Source organism: Parasteatoda tepidariorum, chromosome 2 (assembly GCF_982258835.1).
Source record: "Parasteatoda tepidariorum strain Cologne lab strain chromosome 2, Ptep-v5.0, whole genome shotgun sequence".
Taxonomy (NCBI): Eukaryota; Metazoa; Arthropoda; class Arachnida; order Araneae; family Theridiidae; genus Parasteatoda; species Parasteatoda tepidariorum.
The window spans coordinates 118849551-118876532 of record NC_141756.1 but is presented as its reverse complement, the minus strand read 5'-3'; the positions used below and the strand labels follow the sequence as shown (position 1 = coordinate 118876532).

The following is a 26982-nucleotide window of genomic DNA, read 5'->3' as shown; positions in this document are numbered from 1 at the left end:
TTCTCTCTTTTTTTTCCTTCTTAAATAAATGTTATTTTTGTAAAATTATTAAAATTGCGTAATTAAATATCACCTTGCGCACATCCATTTTTGAGCCAATCTTTGGTAACTAACAAATCAAACACACTTCAGTACTGATGTAAAAACGAGCTTTAAAATGAAATTCCTCTATTTAAGCATCTGTTTTCATATTTTGTAATCTGACAATTTTACTACGGAAATATTTTAAATCATTCTTGAAAATTTTCCCTTACATGTAAGTTTATATGAATTAACTACTCGCTCTCTGTAGATTTTGTTTTGTGTTCTGTTCAGTTTTTCCTTTACATTTTATTTTCTGTTTTTTACGTGAATTTTACTACTTAATGTGTTCTGTTTTGTTCCAAAATATTTTTTTGAGTGCTCCTCACACTATTGTATTGATATATTTTGCTTTGGCTATATTGATACAATATTAGAAAGCACTCCTTTCTACGAATATAATCGTGTAAGCTGATAAAGATATTATATCCTTTTTCCCCAAATTTTTTATAAAGAAAACTTTTTATTGAACTTTATTTAAATTTTTTTATTTTATTTTAATAATTTTCTTCTTGTTTTTTCATTATTTCATGTTGTTTTCTCTTTATATATATATATATAAAGAGAGAGCGGCGATAGGAGGATTGCCATAGGGGCAATTTTCTCTAGATATGCCTCTGGGGCTGGGCAGTATCGGAATTTCGATATTGTGGTATATTGTTTGCCTCATATCACAATATAAAGTGGCAATTAAATTGTTATGTACTATATTCAGGGTTGGCAGGTTTTTGACATGTGACAGTTTAAACCATGGTTTAAACCGTCACGTCAAAAACCTCACTGTCAAAAACCTATATTCATATGTGAAATTTAATTAATACATAAAATTTATATATTTTTTATAAAGGATAGTGTTTCTAAATATGTTCTAGAAAAAATAAATTTAAAATTTTGAAGAAACACTTATATTTTGAATAGTAACCAAAATCTTGTACTTTTGAAAGCTCACATCTTTTGTAATATTATGTATTCATTTTCATGTGTTATTGAAAATCTGCAGTGATATTATTAAGAAATTTATTTATAACCAAATTTAGTGTATAGTATAGATTATACTAAAAATTAGACATTTTTAAAGATAAACATTAGCAGTTTTGTACATTAGACATCTTTTAAAGAAAAATCTTTTTAATATTCTTTTAAATCTTCTTAATAATCTTTTAACATAAGACAATACAAATTTAAGTGCTTTCTGTTAAATACACAGAGTAGTTAGTGTCGATTTACAGTATATTTAGACTATTCATTTACTATGCTGAAAATTTAGTTTATCCAAATACTTGTGAATTTCATTTTGCTGAATACTATATAGTTTTGTTGAATATCTAAATATTCAGCTGTAGAATAATTACTTCTTGCTTTCAAGATATGCATTATTTGTATTCTTAATACAAGTGGGGGGAAAAAATTAAGAGGTAAAAATTGTTTTAAAATGATAAGTGTAATAATTATAAATAAATATAATAAACAATATGAATTATATTTAACATTATTCCCAAATATAACTACTTTTAAATTCAAATTAACATACTGGATAATAAAGATATTCGGTATAACATTAAATTTTTTTTTCATACACTTGTATCAAGTTTGTATTTATACAACATAATAAATAACATAATAAACCTTATAAATATTAGTTATATGTTCCTTATATGTCAAAAATGCATAGTAATAAACTTTTAATTTTCTTAAGTATCAAAAAAAAAATTTTTTTTTTTCAAAATATTTAATATTCAAAATATTTAAAAAAATTTTGGGCAAAATTTTTCTGCACATGCATTTGAATATAAATTTCTGAGATTTTAAATCTGTCATTTTACCTTAATTTTAATTAAAAAATATTTTAAAACCTGCTGATTACCTATAGTATAATTAAATTTCAATATAATGCATGACAACTGTTGGTAGTTTTGAAGTTTATATATTTTCTTGGTAAACTTTAGTTTTTGACATTTTTGACGGTTTAAACCAGTATGTCAAAAACCTTGTCATGTCAAAAACCACTTTTTGACGTCAAAAACCCAACCCTGACTATATTATAAATGCTATTTGCAAATATGTATATATATTATGTATGGATGCAAATAAAAATTAATGTGTTTAAAGAACATCATTTAACCCCTTAACGATTGGTTAATTTTCAAGAAAACGGTCATAAAAGTGCCTATTTTTTTGGCTTTTGTATTTGTATTGGCGATCGCAACACTCGAGTACGCCATCTGAGGAGAGACCGGTTTCATGCCTTTGGCCGTTCTCCCTTTCCTCTCCTCTTCTTTTCAGTTCTATAGGAATGTACTACAATGTTTTCCCTTTTCTTAATATTTTTCCTTTTTATTTAATTAAAATATTTTTTAAAATTTCCGTTCTTTAGAGCTATGTTTAATGTAGTTTTCAGATCTATATAGTTTTCCAACTTAGAAGATTTTAATCTATATGAAAATCAAGAGAGAAACTTCCTCTATGACTCTCCACACGCTAATAGGGAAAGCATACGATGTATTGCCATAGGTAGAGAGTTCTGCTCTACGCCACCTGCAGCCCATTTCGATCACCAATTACGTATTTGATTAGTGCCGCACCCAGTTTAAAATAAACTATCTACAAATACCATAAAAATATCCTGGTACTGCCATCAGGTGGATAAAATGAGAAATAAAATATTTTCCGGGCAAAAGAAATGAATTAGTTTTATTCTTATTGGCGCGTTACTACTGAACACTCCAGATGAACTGAACACTCCATTGATGTCAGATCCTTCAAGCATTAAATGTTTTCTAGAGGGATAATCCAGCAAAACTTTGCAGAGAGGAAGCTGGTTGAACAAAAACCGCCTGCAAAGTTTTGTTGTACTCCACCAACATGTTGGACATGCACTCGGTAAGCTTTCAATAGTCATACTCAATTGCTTTTCAGCTGTCTGTAAATCTCTTTTCTTCTTCCATGAATGAGAAATGGTGTTTTGTAGCTTTTTCAAGCAAGAAATTGCTCTCTTCAGGGAAGACTGTTGTAGAGAATGGTTGACACCAATGTTTATATAATGGACAAAACATGAAATCTGGTTTATCTTAAGATCTTTGATAGCTTTAACAATGTTAGTGCCATTATCAGATGTTGGGGGCAATGTTTTAACATCAATATTCTAATCTTTTAAAGTATTAGCTAGCATTTCAATTAAATTTTCTGATGCATGGTCCTCTATGAAATGCTTGCAGTTCAAACACGCACTTAGAAGCTGCCATTCATTAGTAATATAATGAGCAGTCACTGCTAGAAAAGGAGTATTGATTGTCCAACAGTCAGTAGTGATTTCTATATCAGAACTCTGTATGGAAGATATTTCAGTCTTTATCTTTTCGACCATATCGCTACATAATTACCGGATAACTACAGTTTAAAAGTGTTTTCATCCAGGCAACTTATATTTTTGGTTAAAAATCATCATTTCAACGAACTTTGGATTTTCCACTGTGGCAAATGGCTGCATTGATGTTGCAATAAATTTTGCCACAGCCTCAGTGAAATTTTTTGAGGATTTACTGTCCAGCGGTTGAAAACCTAACACAGTTTTTGGCCGCTTCTTCCCACTTTCATTTGCGTTCTGCTCAGCATTAACTGGAGCTGGAGGATCATCAACATCAATGGCTAGATTAATACTTATTGTCAATGGTTTGCTTGAAGTGTTCAATTCCCTAAATTTTAAAGGATGATGATGCTTTAGATGACTTGTCAGGTTACTTGAACCCCCACTTTTTGATCCAACAGTTTCTGAGCATAATTTTCAAACAATAATATTTCAGTTTAAAATCCGGCCTTATCAACAGCTGGTAAACCAAAATAAATGCAGACAGCGCTTTTAGTGTTGGGCTTTAATACTACCTGGCAATATCCTGCATAATCAGTAAAAGCATCCATAACAGAAATATTCTAAAAAAAATAATAATAAAATCAATATAAATTTTTTTTGACAAAAGTTATCAGTCTTACTTTACAACTCAACTATTAATATGTTGCATAATGTGATAAAATCTTTGTCATTATTTAATGTCATTTTTAAAAATTTTATTTAGTTAATAAAACATAATTTCGGCAAAAGTATGTAAACAGCAACGAAAAAAAAAAGTACATAGAATCAAAAACCTTCCATCATAATATTTTGAAATAAGACTACATATTTTTTATAAAAAATTTAATACAAAAAAATTTATTCTTTGATTAAAATTGCAGCCTTTACTAGAATATTTCGGGTAAAATAAAAAAAATTTAAAATCCCCAAAATCAAAACAATTGTTTTCAACGGTGCTATTTAAAATACTAAAATATTACCCTTATATATTTTTTAATTAAATTTGAGGAATACGATAAATTTCCACTGAACATCAATGGAAATTCACACTACTTTCTAAAATTCAACAAAGCCATAATAATAATTTTTTTAAAAATTTGCTGAAATTAAAGTAATTTTTTTACTGTAAGCCAGTGTTTCCCAAAGTGTGGTACGCGTACCCCCAGGGGTACGGGAACAGTTTAGCGGGGGTACGCGCTCTTATGCGAAATATCTTGCAACAAAGGAAATTTTCAAAAAATTTTATTTAAAAACAATTCTAGCCACGAAAATTTAAGATTGCGTATTTTTCTATTGGCTATTTTTTTGCAGTTAACAGTTAATAATGAGTGGTGTCAACAGCCAGTTGTGATTTTTAATTTTTGGGCAATTTTTTTATAGAAAAAAATACATTCATTTTTTTATGAGTGGTACACAGCGCTACAAAAAATTTAGAAAGGGTACACAAAAGTCATAAGTTTGGGACACTGCTGTAAGCTATAGTAAATTTAAATATAAAAATATTTTAAAAAGATAACTAACAGAATTCAAGCATTTTTTAATGCAAGTTTTTTTAAAAATTTAAATACAAAAATAATATAATTTTGTTTTAAATAAAATTGCAGCCTTATTAGAATATTTCGATAAAATATAAAAAAAAAATTTCAAATCTCTAAAATCAAAACAATTATTTTCAAAGGTGCTACTTAAAATATTTCCTAAATATAATTTTTAATTAAATTTGAGGAATTCAATAAATTTCCACTGAACATCGATGGAAATTCACACTATTTTTCTAAATTCCACAAAGTTGTAGTAATAGTTTTTTTTAAAATTAAAGTAATATTTTTAATTAAAATTACGGCATTTTCAAGAATTCTTCATAACATAGATAAAAATGAAAAAATATATTTCAAATCGCTAAAATCAAAGCAATTTTTTCAAAAGACACTATTTAATATTTAAATTCTAAACTTTTGTCACCAAGACATTTTTTTTAAACTTAAAATTGGGGAATTCTATACATTCCGTTCCCACAAATTATTGCTAAAATTCAAGCATTATTTAATATATAAGTATAAAATTTAAAAATTAATAACTTTTTCTCGGAAAAAGGAGACATGGGTGCAATGATCTGTATTTTTAATCAATTTATGACAAAGGAGGGACAATGGGCAACTTTATAAAAATGAAACTAAAGATGACTCATTATCCAGTCTGAGGCATTTTTTAAAAATATTCTCATGTAAACAAAAACCATCAAATTTCACATCATGAATAAGAATAAGATTTCTCACCACTATGAACAAGAAAGGGATTATTAAAATTATTTTTTTGAGCAAATTCTTTAGAACATATATTGCATGAAAAAGGCTTCTCTTCAGTATGCACACAGTAGTGAATCCTCGAACTTTCCTTAGATGAGTAAGTTTTATCACATGCGAAGCATAAATAAGGGTTTGCTCCACTATGATCCGTGAGAATATATCCGTGAGAATGTTTCATCACATAAACTGTGTGAATACGGCTTTTCTTTACTATGAACAAGTAAATGACTATTTAAATGAGCTTTCTGTGAGAAAGTTTCATTACACTCACTGCATTAATAAGTTTTTTTTTCCATGAACAAGAAAGTGGTTATTTAAACTAGCTTTTTGTGTGAATGTCTTTTCACACACATTGCATGAAAAAGGCTTCTCTCCACTATGAACAAGAAGGTGACTATTTAAATTATTTTTTTGAGCGAATTCTTTAGAACATATATTGCATGAAAAAGGTTTCTCTCCAGTATGAACACGGTAGTGAATCTTCAAACTTTCTTTAGATGAGTAAGTTTTATCACATGCGAAGCATAAATAAGGTTTCACTCCACTATGAACAAGAAAGTGACGGTCTAAATTGATTTTCTGTGAGAATGTTTCATTACATAAACTGCACGAATATGGCTTTTCTTTACTATGAACAAGTAAATGACTATTTAAATGAGCTTTCTGTGAAAAAGTTTCATTACACTCACTGCATGAATAAGGTTTTCTTCCATGAACAAGAAAGTGGTTATTTAAACTAGCTTTCTGTGTGAATGTCTTTTCACACACATTGCATGAAAAAGGCTTCTCTCCACTATGAACAAGAAGGTGATTATTTAAATTATTTTTTTGAGCGAATTCTTTAGAACATATATTGCATGAAAAAGGTTTCTCTCCAGTATGAACACGGTAGTGAATCTTCAAACTTCTTTTAGTTGAGAAAGTTTTATCACATGCGAAGCATACATAAGGTTTCGCTCCACTATGAACAAGAAAGTGCTTTTTTAAATTAGTATTCTGAGAGAAAGTTTTATCACACAAACTGCACGAAAAATGCTTCTCTCCACTATGAACGAGAAAGTGCTTGTTTAAATTAACTTTCTGAGAAAAAGTTTTATCACAACCACTGCACGAATATGGCTTCAATCCACTATGAACGAAAAAGTGATTTTTTAAATCTTTCCGAGAGAAATTTTTATCACCCAAGCTGCAAGAATAACGTTTCTTTTCATTTCGAACAGAAAAGTGATCATTTGAAAGAGTTTCTTGTAAGAATGATTTATCACACATAGTAAACAAATAAGGCTCTTTTTATCAAATACAATGAATGAATAGGATTTCTCTTCAGCATAGAGAGTTAATTTTTACTTAAATAACATTTATCTCAAAATTGATTTTTTTAGAATTTAAGGGCTCTTTCCAGCATGAAGACAATTTTACCGAAACTTCTTTCCATCATACAACATATTTCGTTCTTTTTTGTAGAAACAACGTTTTATTTTAGACAATTGCTAAAAAAAGTTCATTATTTAAACTACTTCTTGTAAATGCTTCATTTAAGGAACTACAAAATTAACCACCCTCTTCATTACTACACAAAATATGCTTTTCTAAAGTAGTATTATGAATGACATCGATCAAAACGATATTTACCAACAAGAACGCTTTATGCAACTTATTTTTGTTGTAGGAAGAACATAGGACTGAAGAGCCGTGGAAAAAGTAAGTCGGTTCGAGTATTGGAAGTAAGTAGGGGTTTCGAGTAATGTTCAAGTGATAGCAGGTTCGAGTGCTGATCACATCATAGTAGGTTTCCTTATTGATGAAAAAGGTGGAATTTGATTAGCGATCAAAAGATAGCGGGTTCGATTTTTGATCACATGATAATGGTTTCGAGTGCAGATCCAACGATAGTGGGTTCTTATACCCATAATCAGGTGGTGGGTTTGAGTATGGATTTAAAGAGAGTAGATTCGACTATTGATTGAAAGAATTTATTGGTTCGAGTACTAATCAAATTGTAGCGAATTTTAGTACAATAAGAAGTACAGGGTTCGATCATTGATCAAATGATACTGGGTTTGAAAACCAATAAAAAGAGAGACGGTTCGAGTACCGAGGAAAGGAATGTGCTCTCGACTTTTGAACCAAATAGAGTCGGTTCGGAATTTTATTAAATGATGGATGGTTTGAATGCTGATATAAAGATAATTGGTACGAGTAATAATTACATGATAATAGGTTCAAAAAACTTATCGAATGATAGCGGGTGCTAGTACTGATGAAAATTGTGGCTTTGAACATCAATATGTCCTACAATGGACGCGGTTCCCAGTAGAACACAGAAGTCAAGCATCACTGGTTGTGGTCAGTAAGCAGATGGGTGGCCATTTTGATCAGCCAGCGTAGGAACCAAGGGTGAGCGGTATCAGTCCTCGTTAAATTGTTCTACCATAAAGTGCTCGAATTCGCTCGCAGGTCGCCGGGCTACGAAAGCAAGGGTGTAATTCCCTCCGCAGAGGATCAAAATTACGATCGCATGTCTTCGGATAATCTTTAGGGAGTTTTCCCTGACCGTCGCCAATAGCTCTTTGTGCAGCTCTAGTGCGACGTGTTCGAGTACTGATGAAGACAATGGGTTAGAGTATTGAATAAAATAGATTGGGTTCAAAAAATGGTAAAATGAGAGAGGATTTGAGTACCGATAAAAATGAGAGTCGGTTCAAGAGTCAATAAAAATCGATGATGAGTTTGAGTACTATTAAAAACAGGTTGGGTTCTAGAACAGATAAAAAAATTGTAAGTTTCGAGTATAGATGAAAGCATCGTGGGTTCAAATGCCGTTAAAAAAGATTGTGCATTCGAATACCAATAAAAATAGAGGGTTCGAATACCGATAAAAATATAGCGGGATCTAGAGATAAGCAAAAGGGACTGGGATCGAAAATTAGCCAAAGGACAATGGATCCGAGTATTGATCAAAATATATTTTGATATATTAGTATTAATATATTTTTTTTTTTATCATGCTATAATTAATGATTATCTTTTACTATTAATAGTAAAAATTTCTTTATCTTAATATTTAAAAATTAGCTGAAGAACATTTACACTATTGTAAAAGCAAAAAATTTAAATCAAAGTAAAGAAGAATCTTGTTTAAATTTTCCTCTGTAAAATCCAGTATTTTCTTTACAAAAGCAAGATTTTAAATGCATAACATAAATAGTTTATTTTTTATGGCTAATTCATCATTGCCCGAAACTTGACTCTAGCCTCTGTTAAATTCTTTGCACTTTCTTTTTCTAAAAATCTCTGTTTAAAATGTTTGCAAATTTTTAGTTTTTTTTTTAGGGGTGGAGGGAGACTTATTTACTATGTTCATAATGCATAATCTCTAATTATCGGAATAGAAGCAATGAATTTGTTTTAAACAAAAATAAATTTTGTGAGAGCCGCGTTCTCAAAAGAATAATTGACGGTAGTCAAATTTTGATCATTGATACTAATAAAGGCACCCTTTTAAAGAAAATGTAAAGAAATTTATGTTTTTTCGTCTCGTTCTCGCAGCAATTGCATGTCAGTGCTAATTTCATTTAATTTTGATAAAGCGCAATATTTATTGCTTTTTTCTGGTTTTAAAATTTAAATGTTAAGTAAAATTTTTGGCTGAAATTGTTGGCCTAGCACATTGTACATTTAAGCAATAATCAAATTGTTAAAAATTTCTGATGTTCGCAAGTTAAATTATTTTTCCATTTTAAAAAAAATTTTGACAATTTTTATAATATTAGATGCTTTCCTCGTTTTACTCCCTGATAAAATTTCTACTGTGCGTTTAGGATTTGTTTCAGGTGTTTTGTTAATTAAGATTTCAGATACTTAAAGAATAAAATTAAATTAGTATTTCTCCATTTAATTTCAGTGAAAAAGGAAGTGGAAGAAAGTTTATGGAAGTAAGTAATTTGAAAATTTTGAACTTATTTTCTTTACTGTCACAATTATTACAAAAAAGTGACAAAATTAAAAATTCAAACAATTCTATTTTAGGTTTTTTAACGATTTTTTTGTTGTTTTTGTTTGAAGTTACAAATGTCCACTCAATTCATACGTAAATATTATTTTATACTTAAATAGTGTGGTTTTTATTAAATAATTTCAGAATTTGAATACTGTATAATAATTGAAGAATAAATAATAAAAATGGCTCATTTCTAAGGAAAGAAAAATTTGAAATACATTTAAAATTAATTAATCAATTTCGGTTTCTCAAAATAAATAAATAACCGGGACGGAGGAACCAATTTTAAATGCTCACCAGGATACATTTCGGTGTTTCTGTGAGCCAGTCCATCCCTGATTAAATTCTTATAGCTGTAAAATTAGCACTATTTGAGGAACTTTTACGTATTCTCCTGTGTCGTAGCTACCACTACAAACATTAAATACCAAATCACTAGGATATACCACATGTTCAGACCTCAGTTCCATCGAGAGGTATTTTTTGATGGATGAAGATTGACCTGAGGACGTGATATGAACTTCCCAACATTGATAGATGATCCGTATTAAACAGTTGATTTGCTTAAAAATATACTGCTCAAAGAAAAGGAAGTAAATAAAGTCTCCCGTTTAATTAACAATATTATAGAAGAAAAAAAAGCGATATGCTATAAACAAAAATGAAGAAAAAAAAATGAGGGAAATGCTATAAACAAAAAAATGAAGAAAAAATTATCAAAGTATTTTTAAAAAATCATATTTTTATTTAAAATAAAATTAAAAACTTTAAAATACGATTCACAACAAAATGAAGAAAATTGTGATCGCCTTGCGGCAATCACAGGTTAATCAATGGCAAAATGGCTGTAGTTTAATTTTTTTTAGTAAAAGAAATTTCATTGTGTTTTCAGCTTGGACATCTTTAATTGTTAATCCTGAACTGCTCGGTACACAATTTCTCAGACATATTTAAATGCACCTCAGACACATTCTGTGCAAATTCTTTTGATGACAGAATAGACATTGAACAGCCAATCCAGATCAATATTAACATTTTCGGATGGGTACAACAATGGTGTTTGATGGAGATTGTAAGTTGCATCATACAGCCGTTTCGGATTAACAACTTCATACATGAGATATGATTATAAGCTTGGCTTTTTTCCCACTTTTATACCAATAGTGAATGAACCATTTATATTGCTCGGAAAGACCGTCTATGGTCATGTGCAAGTTATTGGTACGTTAACAATGGATTCTTTAATCCCTAACCTGGTGATCAACACCAAGTTCGCGTATTTGCATGAAAGAGGTTCGGAGAGTCACCATTCGCTCTTCGGTAGAGCTCAATTCCCTCAACCACTTTGATACTTTTGTGAGGGACGGGCATCATGCTTGCGTTTGCGAACGGAATCTTTTCGTTTTTCCGTTTGTGTGTAACGCTTAAGGTATTGCCATCTACGTTCTTTGGCTTTTTCAACCTCGGTAAGTTTAGGCCTTGGCATCGTTTTTTTTTTTTTTTTTTGCTTCAACTCAAACTTTTGGGACAGTGTCAATCAGTTTGGACCTTCTTCATTTGTCATATTTACCTAAATTAGTTTTGAAAACGATCCAGTATGAACTGTAGGTTAGAATTTCAGATTCTTAATTAAAACACTTAAAAATATCGTTCAAATGATGAAATTCTCTTTTATTCACAACTCAAGAAGTATTTATGGGATCTCGCTGGTCCCATATCTCAAAAAATAAACTCATCAACTAAATGCATAACAAAATTAAAAGTGAAAAAAAGAATTCTAACAAAAATTATCTAACAGCAGCGGTCGCCATAGCAACGCATGCGCACTGTTTACTCACAGCAGATCACCGAAGTCAAGCATCACTGGCTGCGGTCAGTGTGCGGGTGGGTGACCACTTGGATCAGTCTGCGTAGGGACAGAGGGTGGGCGGTATAGGTCCTCGTTAAACTGTTCTACCGTCAAGTGCTCGACTTCGCGTGCAGGTCGTCGGGCTATCGAAGCGGGGGTGCCATATTGAGGTATTTATACTGTATATAAAAAATGATCTTGGGAAGAAAAGGAAGGAAAAAATTAAGTAGTTTGCATGGCAACAATTTGCAATCGTTGATTACAAAGACTATTCTATAAAATATTTCAAAAAATAAATTTGCTAATTAATTCATCACATGCATTTTTTTAAAAGATAAGAAAATGTCGGTATAATCAATGGTAATTTCTTGTAATAATCATACCAGACATATATGGAGACAAATTAAAGTGCCAGGATGTAGTTTTTATTGTGCAAAAATAAGATTTATTAAAATAGAAAGAGTTTCTTATTTAAAGGTAATATGTACTATTTATTGAATGTAAATTCATCTACATGATGTTACTATTAAGAAACGCTCTGAAGTATTTGTATGTATATGACGTATATAACTTTATGTATTGAAATTAAATATGTATATCTGGAATTTGCTTTACTTTTATATGTTTGCATAATTTGTACTTATTATGTACATGAATATTTTTTAAGTATATATACATAGTTGTCATAACTATTTCGTTGTTAGAAGTTTCAATGTTTTGATTTCGTGTTTTTAACTATACATCGTTGTTCAATTGAGAACTAGATAAATCATACAATATATATTACTAGTGGGTTGCGCCTCCTGCTCTCTAACGCTCGCCAACCCCCGAAAATTGCTACGCGATCTTATATGGTTTATTCGCAAACCAAGCTCGCTTCACTCGCTACTAACTTAGGTACATTGCAAATGCACAAAATTCTAAGAATTCAAAACAATCATTCAAATCCATATAAAAAATTTAAAAAAAAAATTACATCTTTTTAGTAAATACTAAGTCATTTAAATAAATTTGAATTCAAATAAATGACATGTAATTCGTTAAACCTATTAGAAATGTGCTATAGTATAATTCGTGATGTAAATCAAAAATCGTCAAATAAATTCGTAATGCATAAATTCGTGAAAAAAAAGCGCTTTCGACAAAATACTAAAATAGAGATCTATCGACAAAGACTACTCACTTCTGCCTAGCTTAAGGTTATTTCAGTTTCCGTTTCTAAAAGCGCTATATGTTGAGCCACCTCAGCTAGATTTGGCATGTGACATTTTTAGCGGCAATCATTGGTCGATTCGCCGTGTAAGAGAAATAGTATCGTAAACAAAACAAATTAAACGTTGCCACCGGCGGAAAAGAAATACAGCCAAAATTTGGGAGCCACGTAAGTGAAATATATATATTAGATTTTTAGACTTTGTTTCATTTACCTCAAAAATAAAAAACGCTAACAATAAGAAAGTTCGTAACAAAGCTTTTAATTGAAATTAGTGACGTTTAATTAATTGTAGTAATAGATACTACTTGTATTAAGGCATATCTATATATATATATATATATATATATATATATATATATATATATATATATATATATATATATAGATATGGGTCATTCTCACAAAAACAGTCATTTTCATGTCCCCAGTATATTTTATGTTTGTTTTACAGCTTACGAAAAACAAAATTCAGGGAAAGTGTCCTTCAGAATGCAAGCTAACAAAAGAATAAAAATAAAATTATCAATTTTTATTTTTTATTTATTTTAGGTAATTAAAATATACCAATATGTCATTCCCTCACTTGTCCCCACTGCTGATTTAAAAAAAGAAAAAAATTGTTTCTGATATAAATTTTTTTTTTTTACAAATTCGTGTTTTTTATTTCAGAATACTGAAATATAGAATTCAGAAAATCAATTTTAAATTTAATTTCTGATAAAAATATTAACACAGCACTATTTTAAACTTTGTCCCCAGTGTTTCACGTCATTCCCTCACAACAATGTTCTTATCACCTGCAATCTTCTTGGAATAAAAATATTTTAATAAAAACTTCAGAAGTTAACAACTGGCATCATAGAACAAAATTGCAGTATGTTTCCATCTTCAACTTAAAGAGGCTTTGCTGTGGAATAAATTTGAATGAATCAAACCAGGTAAAATTTTTTACATTTGTCATTCCCTCATGTCACTTTTTAGAGTAAAATAAAATACAACTTCATCGAGAAAGTGGATAATTATATGTTGCTTTCTTGTATGAATATAATTGCATGTGATTGACTTCAGAAATTAATTAGGCCTAACTGTTATTTTTAAATTTTATTGAATTCGTCATTCCCTCACTAGTGTATAAAGTGAGGGAATGACGCTGAAGTGAGGGAATGATTCAAAAACATGCATTAAAATAAAATATCATTCCCTCACTATTAGTGTCACGACTCGAAAAAAAGTCAATATTGAACTGAAAATCTGTTGACAAGTGCAGTCAGCAGAAAATGGAGCCCCATCATGCGTGATGAAATTTGATAATTAATAAATAAATAGTGATAATTTTAAGTGAAGTTTTAATCAACCAGTTTAATTTTGAAGTCAATCAGTGAAGATTTGTTCATGTTTGACCTACTTGAAGTTATCTGGACACACGCCGTAGATTGCGAGAAAACACATAATTTGATTACTAAGATAATTTTTCTGCTCACATGCCTCTGGATTTGTCTTTTTAAGGTACTAATAAGTTGACCAACAGGACCTAAGTTGACCCTCTAATACGCTATGTAGTTTGATAATAAATGAATAAATAATGATAATTTGGAATGCAGTTTTCTTAAATCAGTGTAATTTTGAAGTCAATTAGCCACTAAGATATTTTTTCTGCTCACAATCCTTTCGATACATCTTTTTATGGTACTAATAAGGTATCTTTTAGGCAAAAAGAGGTTTAAAAAATCTTTTTCGTACATCCTAAAGCGTCCAATCCTAACTCTTCGACATAAATACCTTTACAGTGAGTCCATTGAAACGTTAAAGCATTTTTTTTTAATATATTGCACGCAATATTTTGGTATATTGCCCGCAAAATTGGCTATTTTTCTTAACTAAGGTGGGGGAACGGTATTTTCCCATGTTCCACCTTTCCCACACCCCTACAATCAGGAACAACACCAAGGTTAATAATTAGAAGGTATAGTTCAAAATCATTCATACAATAATAAAGAAGAAAAAGAAAAGTAAACGCCTACGATGTTTAAATCACATCTGATCTTTTGTGAACTTGCATTCAATAGTGAAACATTACGTGAGCTTTTAAAAAAATGTAAGTATACAATTAAGAAATTAATAACTATTTCTGGCAAGAAGAAAACATGGGTGCAATGATCTGTATTTTCAATCAATTTATGACAAAGGGGGACAATGGGCAATTCTATAAAAATGAAACTAAAGATGACTCATTATCCTGTCCGAGGTATTTTTTTGAATATTCTCGTGTAAACAAAAACCAACAAACACCCGCCCATAAAAATCGGTTTTCTTACACAGACGCTTATTTAGGTCAAGATCTACTGGAGTGCCTTCCTTCCTTCCTTTCAAGTGGGGTGGTCCCGCTTCGAATGTTTGAAGGACAGCCGGCCACTGCATAACTAATTTACTATAAAAACGTGACATATGGCTGATAAGGCCATTATACATACATTAGTGGATAAGAGATAGATTTTGAAGAGGAAACTATGATTGTTTTGGTAAGTTTTTTTTCAAATCTTGCAAAACGGGACACATGAAAAGTAACATTTTAGCAAAAATTTCAAGTTTCGGCAACTGACAAGTAGATATATTTGTCCCCTCTTTTTTTCGGAGAAACATTTTATAAGTACCGCTGTAACTTTGTAAGAACAACTGTTAATACAGGAAATCTGCGCACCTGGAAAGTCATGAGAAATCATAGAAAGTCATGAATTTCGGTATTGAATTTGTCATGAGATGTCATGATTTTAACTATTTAAAAAAAAAAAAAAAATGGAAAGTCATGGAGTTAGGTCACCAAAAAATGTAGTTTTTTTTAAAAAAAAAAGGGATTACCCCTAACCACTCAATTTACGGTGTTTCGAATGTCTGAATTTGTAACAAAATCCCTACTCACAGTCATCTTTTATTTAAATATAAAATGTTTTATCATGTTCCTTAAAAATTATGGCGTTTTTTCAAAAAATGAAGAAGAAAAAAACTCATTTCTAGAGCGAATTATCTTTTAAACTTCTGTGATTTCAGAGTTTTTGTTATTATTTATTTATTTTTATTTTATCAATTTGCAATTCTAGCTGAAGCAAGCCAGTCATTGGATAATTTTTTTTATTCCGAAATAAGAACAGAAAAATCAGGAGTATTTCTTTCCTTTCCGAAGAACAAAATACAAAGATTATTTGTTTTTGTATTTTTCCAGCTACTATTTTATTGCTTCAACTCCTTCTTTACTCTGTTTTTTAAATTTAAAATCTTCAAATATGAAGATGCAGAGACTAACAGTTTTGGTTATACCTATCATTTCAATTAATGTTATTATAATGCCTTTTTAAATTTATTGTTGTGTTTTTGTTGGAGAAAATAGTAACTTCGTTAAGCCATGAATAATTCTTGAAATTAGTCGTGGCTAGTCATGAAAAGTTATGAATCTGAAAATTTAAAATGTAGTACATACCCTGTTAATAGTTTAGAACAGCGGTTGCCTATTTTTTTTTCTCCAGCTAAGCAATCCTATATGACCAACTTTCTTTTGGCGGAATCTCAATTCTATAAATAAACACAATTTTGAATGTATTAACCAATAAAATTCTACTTTGTATATAAAAAAATTTATAAAATGAATGATTTTTTTTGTATCTTTTAAATTAAGTTTTATGTCTGAAAGTTAAATTTGCAGTTCTGGAATTTTATGTAGTCTAGCTATAATAACGTTTTTGGTGTACATCCATAAGCTGAAAATTATTAAAATAGAATATGAATAGAATTAAAATAGAATTATGGTTTCTTTTGAAATGAAAAGTTAGAAAAATTGCTAAAAACGTTGGAAATGGTTATTGAGGAAATCTATTTCATTATTAACGAATTAAATTATTTTATTTTGATTTAAAAAGCGAGATGATAGAATTACTAATAATTTTTTTTCCATACAAATCGAGGTCCTTTTCATAATTTATTCAACACATTTTTGTGAGAAAAATTATTATTATTTTTTAAGAAAATGGCGATTTCTTTTTTATTTGCATTTTATAAGAATGTCTTTACTCTCAGAAGCCTTTTAGCTCTGCCACGGATCCCAGGGTTCTGGAAAGTACTATTTGTAAAAAAAAAAATAATAAAGAAAAAAAAGGCTTAAAGTAGGAGTTTTTTAATCACGTGATATTATTTTAACTGCATCACTTTAACTTTGTAAATGCTGATACTGAATAGATAAGAACAGGAGATTCTAAAGCTTTAACTTTGCCATGTAAACTTAACCCCTTGGGGACGGGTGATTCAGAAAAGCATTCGTACAAAATCAGAATCAAGTTGGAATTTAATAAAAAACGGTAACTTAAATGCAGTCGTTGCTAATTTGACAAACTTACTTTGCTTTTACTTTAATTATTGTTCGTTTAATCATATATATAATCAATGTTAATTCAAAGTATAACTAAATAGTTTTATTTTGAACAAAGTAATGATGAATTAAGTAAATCAAAGAATTTTAACTCCGCCCACAAATAAACTGCTAAAGAAATACTTCGATTACCAGTTTTATCTTTTTACCCCGATTGATACGGTTTTACGCTGGCACATATTTGTGACAGTCGGCTCGAAAGGGTTAGTAAATACCATAGGGAGATTTGCCACGTATCTTTATGTTATGTTGTCGTGATTTATGCTACAAAGACAAAGCTAAAAGTATGGTGTTTAAAGCTGTTAAATGCTGTTTTTCTGTTGAGGTCTACCTTCGAACTAAAAGTGTGGACATGAACTCGAATTTGAAGAAATGTATTGACGAAGTTTAGAAATGAATCGTGTGATCCTACAAATCAATATATAGATAATTAAATTGGTTTTAATTTAAGATTATGTTTGTCTAATTACACTAGTTCCATAAGATAGTAGATAGATTTTCGTTATTTTAAAATTATATTTATTTTAACTATATAATTTCGCTAAACGAAGTTAAATAATCAATAAGTTCAATAATAATGTTTTTAAATGATAATAATAATCCGCATTCTCTATCGCTGAAATCATCAAAATCAATAATCTACCTAATTTTTCTGCTCATAGAAAAATTTATGAGTGTTTTCTTTAAGCTTATTACATTCAAGCTTTTTCTATAATTAGACTTAAATGAAGAAAACATAAAAATAAGTCTGCAATTAATTCGCTGTTTTAATGTTATGTTTAAGAGGTATATTAATTTAAATCAGTATTTCTCTTAAACATTTTATCAAATTTATCTTTAAGCTTAGGTTAAATATTTGACTCTAATTATAAATAAATAACAAGATAAGTTAGTTTTTAGATTTTGAATACATAAGGCTTTGATTTAAATGTGTAAACTGAATAAAATAGTTTTACGTACACTATTCAATAAAAAGTGATTTTGTAGAAAAACTAGTTAATAATTATCTGTCTCAAGATTTGATTACTTATATGTTTACATTCCCTTACAAAACTGGTTTGAATCTGTAGGTTTCCTGTTCTCATTACGATAAATTACTGTAAAATTCCAAGGACATACACAAAATAAACTTCCGTTTATAGAGTAGAATAAAAAGATTCTTTTGAATAAAGAGACACACCTTAATTGAAATTCTCACGTAACAGAAATAACATGTCCTTCAATAACTGATACAGATCATATCATTCGGTAACTTCGGAGACTTAATTGTGCTTCTACTGTTACTCTTCGTTCTAAAGGTATCAGTTCACGGAACCATTAAAAAAAGTTCCCGTTATTTTCTATAAGACAATTACTTTCCAAAACACGAGCTTCAGACGTGAGATAAAATAACAATAGACTTTTTGATTAAATACGAGTATTTAATTTTTTTTTTAGTTACTTAACTCTGTCGGTTTGCAAGCTCTTCATTTGAAGAAAATGAAAAATAAATAAATAAACAAATGTGGTGAGTACAGGTTGTTTCAACATTTAAATTAGGGAAATAAAAATATTTATAGCAATACAATGGATTTGTGACTTGCATCAATTTTTATGCTTATAACAACCAAACGAGTATGAAGATTAATGTGGGAAAACTGGATCTTACCACGTGATTTTTCCAGCATGATTTTTAAAATGTATTGACAACAATGGAAAACTGCGACACCATCATTAGATTTTTATACATAGTAAGATACAAGAGGGTATGGGTAAATTATAAATCTTATATGAACCAAATTCTTAAAATTTTTTTAAGATGATTATATTTGTAATTTTTCGAATGAAAAAATATTGATTTCGTTTCTTCCCTCTTATGTTAATTTTTCAATATCTGTCTCTTATTTATTTATTTATTTATTTTTTTAAACAAAAATTTGTTCGAAAGAAAATAATGTTAATAATCGTCAGATTCCAACAAAGCAAACCTTTATTTAAATATTTAATTGTAATCCCCTTATTTTTGGGTAAATAACGAGTTTATAATGATAATTGTAGTGTATCTACCATTGCAAAAATATAATTATTATTCACTACTACATAAGCAATGTCAACTTAATTTTATGGTGGAGTACCTTTTCATAGATGAAGGTTGGCATTGTCGATAACAACTCTCCCCACATTGGTGACCCGGAACTGGTTAACTACCCACCCCACAATAATATTAAAAATGTATAAAAAGGAACTAATTTTTACAAGCACCAAACACACTTCTGGTCCTTTTTGGTTTCTAAAAGTGGAATTGAATTAAAATTGCTAGTACTAAAAATTTTTATTCCGAAACTCATAGTACTTCATATATTCTTCGATCTAAGGATATGAGCTCGCCTAATCATTAAGAAACGAAATAAGAAGAAGTACCCGATCTTGTTTGTTTAGTTTGTTTCTATAAGCAATTATTTTTTCAAAAAGATAAACAGAAGCTTTAGATAAAAGATGAAATGAGAATAGACTTTCCGATTAAATATTTTATTTTATTAATATATTTCTCTCTCTGGTTTTAAGATATAATAAACTAATATTATGTGATAGTCTACCTTTTCATTGATAATACTTTTTACTAAATAACCAATATCTTAGACAGAGTAACTCATCCCTTATGATAATTAGAGCTGTAACTCAGGTGCATTTACTTTTTTCCCAAAAATTTTCTGTTAGTGCTGTTTTTCTAATTTCTTAGACTAAATTACAATTTTATTGTCTTTTTCTCACTGTTATTTATTCGAAAGAAAAGCGTGAGGGGGGGACCTGAATTTAAGTATTTAATAACGATATCCCAATTTTAGGGTAAATATTTAATAACCGTCGTTGAACAGCTTACCCAATTTTGTGTTTGTGACTACTAATATTCAACTCCGTAGATTTGTAATTTTGAACCCAATACAGAAGACGAAGACAAGGGCACTTCTGGATGAAGTAGAGGGAGAAATTTGCCTTCGAGGTGAACTTTTAGGTGGAATTAACTCTCATTTGCGTCATATGGTGGGGAAAACCACGAAAAACTCCCACGGTTAGCCTGATGGTAAGGGGACTCTAACATGATCCGTCTACCACTGGGGAATATTTTAAGTCAGCACTGTGGTCGGTGCAAGCCGGATGCGGAATTCGTATCAACACGCCATCGCTGGGATTCAAACCCGCTCACCTCATTGGAAGGCGAACGCTCTGTCCTCTGAGCCATCGCGGCCCTAAGTTAAATATTGAATTTTTTGTAAACAGTGCTGTAGCTACAGTGTAAAAATGTAAAAAAAAGAAAAGAGTTTAATTTCACGAACTGCTGGTTTAGAACTGAAATTAAACCACACTATATAAAAATTGAAATTCAATTGAAAAAATTGAAAAGTTTAATTAACTAACATAATTCAATTTTTTATTTTTATTTTGTGAAAATAAATGTTAGAAAAATGATGCATTTATAAAAAAAAAGTCATCTTGTTTTTACTAATTAATGTCCCGCTGTGGACTGATCGTTAAGACACGGTTCCCAACAGATCACCGAAGTCAAGCAACACTGGTTGCTGTCAGTGTGCGGGTGGGTGACCACTTGGATCAGTCTGCGTAAGGACCGAGGGTGTGCGCTATGAGTCCTAGTTAAACTGTTCTACCGTAAAGTGCTCGACTTCGCGTTTAGATCGTCGGGCTACCGAAACGGGGGTGCCATCCCCTCTGCAGAGGATCAAAACTGCGATGGCATGTATCCTCAGGGATGTTTCCCAGACTGTCACCAATAGCCCATTGTGCAACTCTAGTGCGACGTAAATGAACTACAACAACAACTAATTAATATTCATGTCACTACTAAAGCCATTTATGCTTACTTTAATAACCAAATCTGCAGATAAAGTGATTTGCTCCTACGTTAAAGAACGAAATCAACAGTTTTTCTTGTTCTTTTGACGTAATATGAGCATAAACGGCTTCCGTATCGTCGAAGTTAAAAATTTTGTTTCCTTCATTCTATCAACTAATTTGTTCGTTGTTTTGGCTTGATTTATTAGAAATCGAAAAATAAATAGCATTACGCGTACAAAAACATTGTTGTTGTTGTTATTGCTGCTTTTCTTGGGCTCATAAAAATTTGCAAAAAATGAAAATACGGCAGTGATTTTGATATTTTTCATCAAGGAGGAAAAATAATGCCGAATTGGAGGTTTTTCAAAAAGTTTTATAACTTTTAAAATATTTATGTTATTTATCTGTTCTGAAGCCCAGATGATTCTTCACGGCAAAAATATATAAATAGTTTGAAATAATCGCATTACTTTAAGTGTAAGGCACTTAAACTATGACTTTTTTTAAAAATTTCCTTGTCGAAAGAGTTGTTTCTTGGACGAAGAGATCTTTATTGCTCGTCACCTTTTTCTTCTAGTTGATAATTTTGAATAATTCCAGGCCCTGTACTTTATATAATATAAAATAACTGATTTCTACAGCTTAGTGGTCACATTGATATGTTTATTTTGTTGTTTATATGTTTAATTAACATTCAAACTTTTCAACTTATCCACTATAGGTTCTTTCCTTTTTGCTAACCTGCGTGGCAGCAACTCCCAATTATCCCGCAGTTTATCCTGGTTTGAGTGTTCTTGGATCATCTTACCATTATGATCCCATCGTTGCCAAAGCAGTGCCTGTTGCACCCACAGTTGCTGTTGCTGAGCATACCAAAGGTGACATTTCATACACCCTCACTGATGTGAAAAGTCCCACTGGAGCTCTAAAACAGCAGACAGCAGTTGGCAAGGATGCTCTCGGGGGCCACACCATCCGCCACTCCGCCCAGGCCACCAATGTGGACCCTCACTCTGGCCAGACTGATGTGCAACACGATGAGCACGAATTTCACATCAACCCATACTTGGGTGCTGCTGCAGTGCATACCAATAATGCTGAAGGATCCCTCAACCCTTCAATAGGTAAACATATAGGTTATCATATCTTCAATAGGTTAACCCTGCCGGCCAGGTGGCCGAGCGGTTAGCGTGCCTGATTGCGAAGCCATAGGCTGCGGGTTCGAATCCCGCTCTGTGCATGGATGTTTCTCTCTCTCTTTGTGCTGTCCTCTGTTGTGTGTGTATATGATGTGTGAATGTGGCCCACCCTATAAACGGGTTTGTGGCAGTGTGGCGTGGGCAATGTTGCTCACCTCCGTGACTTTGGTTCACAGGTGCCCACTGGGTAACGCGAAATGAGCAACAATTCTGGCATAGTATAGGCAAAGATTCAAATTCAGTGCCTGCCATTGGATAAAAAAAAAAAAAAAAAATAGGTTAACCCTTCAATAACGCGATAGTTATGTTCAGAGGTTAACAAATTCGTTATGTGAAGGAGTTTGAAATGTTGTAGGTGTCGCCCAATTTTAACAAAATCTCAAATTTTTTTGGTAACTTTAATATTTTAGAAAAAAATAAAGATTTTTATGAATATAAGAGTCTACAATCTCTAGCCAAAATATTAGACGCACTAAAGATTCTATGTAAAATCTTAATTATCATGTAATACTATACAGTTTTATTGTTTCAACACGACTGAAACCGGTTTGCGCTTGTTTACGTACGTGTAACAATCGGTTAACATTGTAATGCAGTACATTAAAAATAAATACACATAGGAAGTATATAAAAATCTAATGAATAAAAACTCCTTACACTTATGTTTAAATGTAAAAGTATATAAACTCGTGCAAAACATGTAATTATTAACAAAGTGCAGTGTGCCTCGTAATTTGGTCTCATTATTATAATATACTAATATAATACCTGATATAATGAATATTCTATATTTATATAATATATCATCTAATTTAACCAATTTTATACACGAACATAAACAAGTTCTAACCGATTTCAGTCAGGTAAAAACAATAAAGCTGAATAATATCACCGGATAATATGATTTTACATAGAATCTTATAGTGCGCCTAATCATTTCGCCAGGTTGATTTTAAAAAAATGTCTTAAAATTGTATGTCGTACTGCTAACTTTTTTTTTCTCAGCTAATATTGAACTAAAAATAATAGTTGTCCTTGTGTAATTCCGAAAAGTAAAGCGATATTACTCAGAGACATGAAACTATTCTTGGAACTAAGAAATTTAGAACTTTTATGGACTATTAGGTTATATGCTCGAAATCGTCTTTCGTTTTCCTTTTTATTTCATCAATGACGTTTAATGTTCAATGTGAAGAAAGTGAGATTTTTAATGTTCAGTTCTGTAAATTTGTTGGTTTTTTTTTCTTTTTTTTTTTTATGGAATATTATGTTGTATGAAAACGAAATGGCGACGCTTCTAACAAAAAAATCTAAACACTGGTGGCTAATTGCGAAGGTGAAAAAGCATGTTACGCATCTTATTATCGTACAATGAGAATAAGCATCATGCCATATGTAGTGTTTATGTACAAAATTTAGCAATTAAAGTGAATTTAATACTGATTAACTTTTTTAAAAAAATACAGAATCAAAGAGCTAAATGTGAAAAAGTAAAATTGTTCTCGCTTCCATACTGTATTATTCGTGTTTATCATGTGGCAATAGTTTTAAAGGAATTTTATTTTACAACCGTCGTTGAGCAGCTGACCCAATTTTGAGTTTATGGCTACCATGATACATGACTGATATATTATCTGAAATAAATTATTACGATTAATTAATAATCACCTTTTTTGAAAAAATTATATAATCTTAGCCAGTAATCTCCATTTGAAGACAAATAGTAATAATAGTATTTTCTGTAAATATACTTTAAAAAAAAGGTTACATTAATGTTTCTTCTTGTCTTACCTGATTGACTAATATCTTCTTTCTGTGTAATATTTTGAAAAAAAAATACCAATGGAACAAAGTGAAATTTAAAATTTACCATGAAATGATAAGTCACAATCTTGAAAATGAAATTTTAAACCAAAGTTAATAAATCTTAAATAAAGTTAATGTCTTAAAGGAATTTTAACCTTGATTGCTTAGGGATATTCGCATCGAAATAGTTAAAATAAGTCGAGAATAGCAATATCTATGAATAAAATATCTATGAATATCTTTAAAGAGTCAGTGCTTTAAAAAGAAACTTGATTCGGGTCTATGCAAAATCTCTATCTTCAGAGCCACAACGATTTTAATTTAACGCTTTGATTTACATACAGTTCTTACAATTTATGCATTGAAATATTTTTCTACCGAAATCAACTGAGAGTTTTAATATCATTCGCAGGTCAAGCAGCCTTTGCTCAAAAGACTCACGAAGCCAAAATAGCTCCTGGTCACGCATCGGTAGCCGACGTAAAAGAGACAGCTGAAGTGTCAGCTTTCAGCAGCGCAGCCAGCAGAGACGTCAATGCAGCCAGGACAGACGCTGTTCACGATGGAATAGCCAAGAATGCTCATACATCTCACAAGAGTTACCTCAATGCACCAGGTTGGTACAAAACATCTTGACAACCACTAAGGAACATTTTATTTTTATAATTTATTTCGGTAAACTCTTAAATGGAAATCGTCCTTAAAGAAAATATTTATTTATTTAAAAAGAAAATGAGATTACCTTTGAGATGGAATATAAACTAGAAAACAAGACATTTTGCACGAGTGATACACTCGTGCAAAATAGTCTATGTCTTGTTTCTAGTTTATATTCCATAGCCTATGTCTGCTTCTGCGCTCTATGTCTATGTCTGCGCTTTTCCTTCTAAACAAATTTATACTCAGCCGAACTCTATTTTCTAAACCCATTGCGTTAATCTAAATCATTCAGATTAAAAATGTTTACTCATTTTCTGTATGCTTTAATGAAAAGAAATTCGTGGGGATAACTAAGTTGTATTCTGAAATTATATTTTCCGTATTAATAGTTTAGTAAGAGTTGAAATATTCCGTTAATAGTTATTATTATTCCGTTGTAATAGCAAAGTAATAGTTATTAGACAGATTCTCTCATACGTTATTGCTTCGTCCGTTAAGGAAACTGTCTTAAAGTCATTTCGATAACGATTCGTCAAAAGTAATAATGTTTTCTCTCTCCTGAAAACAAAAATTTATATTTCTAATGTGTATATTAGACTTTGATAAGGTATCAAAGATGTATATGAAGAGCAATAATTTCTGAACACTCTGTTTTAAGTTGGTCATTGAGTATGTTTGGTAGGATTTAAGTGTTGATGACAGAATGTTCATTCTATCTTTTTAGGCATCGGTGGAAGTTCTAAGGTAGCTGAAGTCAACCACCAGAGTTTTGATGGTCCAGGCTATGGCAATCTGCACTACGATTCTCAATCAGCTGATGAGGCCTACGACGCTCATGGACGAGCAGCAGCCAACGAGCAAGGATACAAATTGGATCAAGCTTACGACGCTCGTGTAAACCTCGGAGCCAGCAACGAGCTTCAATACAGTCGCCACGCTGCACATGATCCCTACGGCAACTACGGTGCAGTTACACAAACAAAACAGTCAACTCACGGGGGTCAACTAGTCCCTATTGTACAGGAACAGCCAGCTGTTGTTATTCCTCAGCCAGTAGTCTACAGCGAACCAGAACCTGTCTACCAGAAACAAACCTCTTATTATGAGCCAGCTCCAATTGCTTACCAAAAGAAATCAGCTTTAGTTTACAATGAGCCAGTTCCTGTTATTTATCCTAAACAAAGAGCTTTAGTCTATGATGAGCCATTACCTGTTTCATACCAAAAGCACTCGACGCTGTACTACGAACCACGAGCCATTTACAAGCAGCCTGTAGTCTACGGGAAATCTCATTATTCCGGCGATGGGTATTACCGCCATGGTTATTAATTTGTGACACCACAAACAAACTTTCGACGATTATTTCTGTCGCTTAAATGCAAGAACACACCAACTTTCAAACTACAAAATACTGCCAACTATGTTTTAAAGTATTGTATTAAGTACGTTCTGCTTTCTAACACGGCATGAGTTTTAAAAAAAAGCGATTATCTGTCTGGCTTTCTCACTGATAATCAGAATGCGTGAATTTTAGTCAAGCATATTGGTTGTTCTTGCATTTAAACCGTAGATTTGTAAATTTTTTTTTAAAACGGTACTTGTAGATTTTTTTAAAGTTCTAGAAGTTTTTTTTATTTTCTCTCATGGAAATGTCAAAATAGATTTTTTTTTTTTTTAATCAGTTTTCAAGGTAATTTTAATCCGTTAACACGTGATTCAGGAAACACGAGATTCAGATAAAAAATGTAGCTCAAAAAGAGTGAAATAAGTCCATATAAAATTTCTATTAAAGCTTTTATCATGCCTATTCACGAAGTCTGCTTTGCACACTTCTGCACAGTTTAATAATCATATAGAAATTAGTCTATTTTGTGTATCTGTAAACATTTTTAAATTATTAATGATAATCCAGTTAAACACACATTGATATCGATATCACAAGCAACTACTTTTATTGATATCAATGGCAAACCCCCTAAAGTGATAACGATTTATATAAAATTACATGTTTTCTGAGGAAATTGAATAATACATTTAAAATAAAACCTTTATGTTATAACTCTCTTTTTTTTTTAAATAAAAAACATTGGTGATCTTATCACAGGTAAAAATTTAATCAATTTGTTAATAAAAAAAAGGATTTAAAATTCTCCGCAAATGTGATCATTTGTGACAATAGAAGTTTAGAGGATTTTTGCTACGATAAATTATTGTGACTATGTAGTACTTCTGTGGTGTTATAATTTTAAACCAAATAAAAAGATTTACTGTAAA

At 30.8% G+C, this 26982-nt stretch overlaps 2 protein-coding genes across 2 annotated transcripts; one reads left to right on the top strand and one right to left on the bottom strand.

Annotated features, from left to right (window-relative positions):
• Positions 1-2744: 2744 nt before the first annotated feature.
• On the bottom strand, positions 2745-7375 carry LOC107440162 (uncharacterized). The gene is made up of 2 exons (XM_016053002.4): positions 5704-7375; positions 2745-4008 (listed from the first exon to the last, which is right to left on the bottom strand). The coding sequence occupies exon 1, from the start codon at positions 7000-7002 to the stop codon at positions 6001-6003; it is 1002 nt and encodes a 333-aa protein (XP_015908488.3). The 5' UTR covers positions 7003-7375; the 3' UTR covers positions 2745-4008; positions 5704-6000.
• Positions 7376-15092: 7717 nt separating this feature from the next.
• LOC107440163 (uncharacterized) lies at positions 15093-26982 on the top strand. The gene is made up of 4 exons (XM_016053005.4): positions 15093-15317; positions 21765-22167; positions 24461-24664; positions 25433-26982. The coding sequence occupies exons 1-4, from the start codon at positions 15306-15308 to the stop codon at positions 26035-26037; spliced, it is 1224 nt and encodes a 407-aa protein (XP_015908491.1). The 5' UTR covers positions 15093-15305; the 3' UTR covers positions 26038-26982.

What these genes read in the sequence shown, in the direction of transcription:
- LOC107440162 (XM_016053002.4), bottom strand. Translation starts at nt 7,002, where the DNA reads ATGTGTGATAAATCATTCTTACAAGAAACTCTTTCAAATGATCACTTT.
- LOC107440163 (XM_016053005.4), top strand. An exon ending in ATCCCTCAACCCTTCAATAG is followed by an intron (nt 22,168 to 24,460) that starts GTAAACATATAG and finishes TATCATTCGCAG; the next exon opens with GTCAAGCAGCCTTTGCTCAA. An exon ending in GAGTTACCTCAATGCACCAG is followed by an intron (nt 24,665 to 25,432) that starts GTTGGTACAAAA and finishes CTATCTTTTTAG; the next exon opens with GCATCGGTGGAAGTTCTAAG.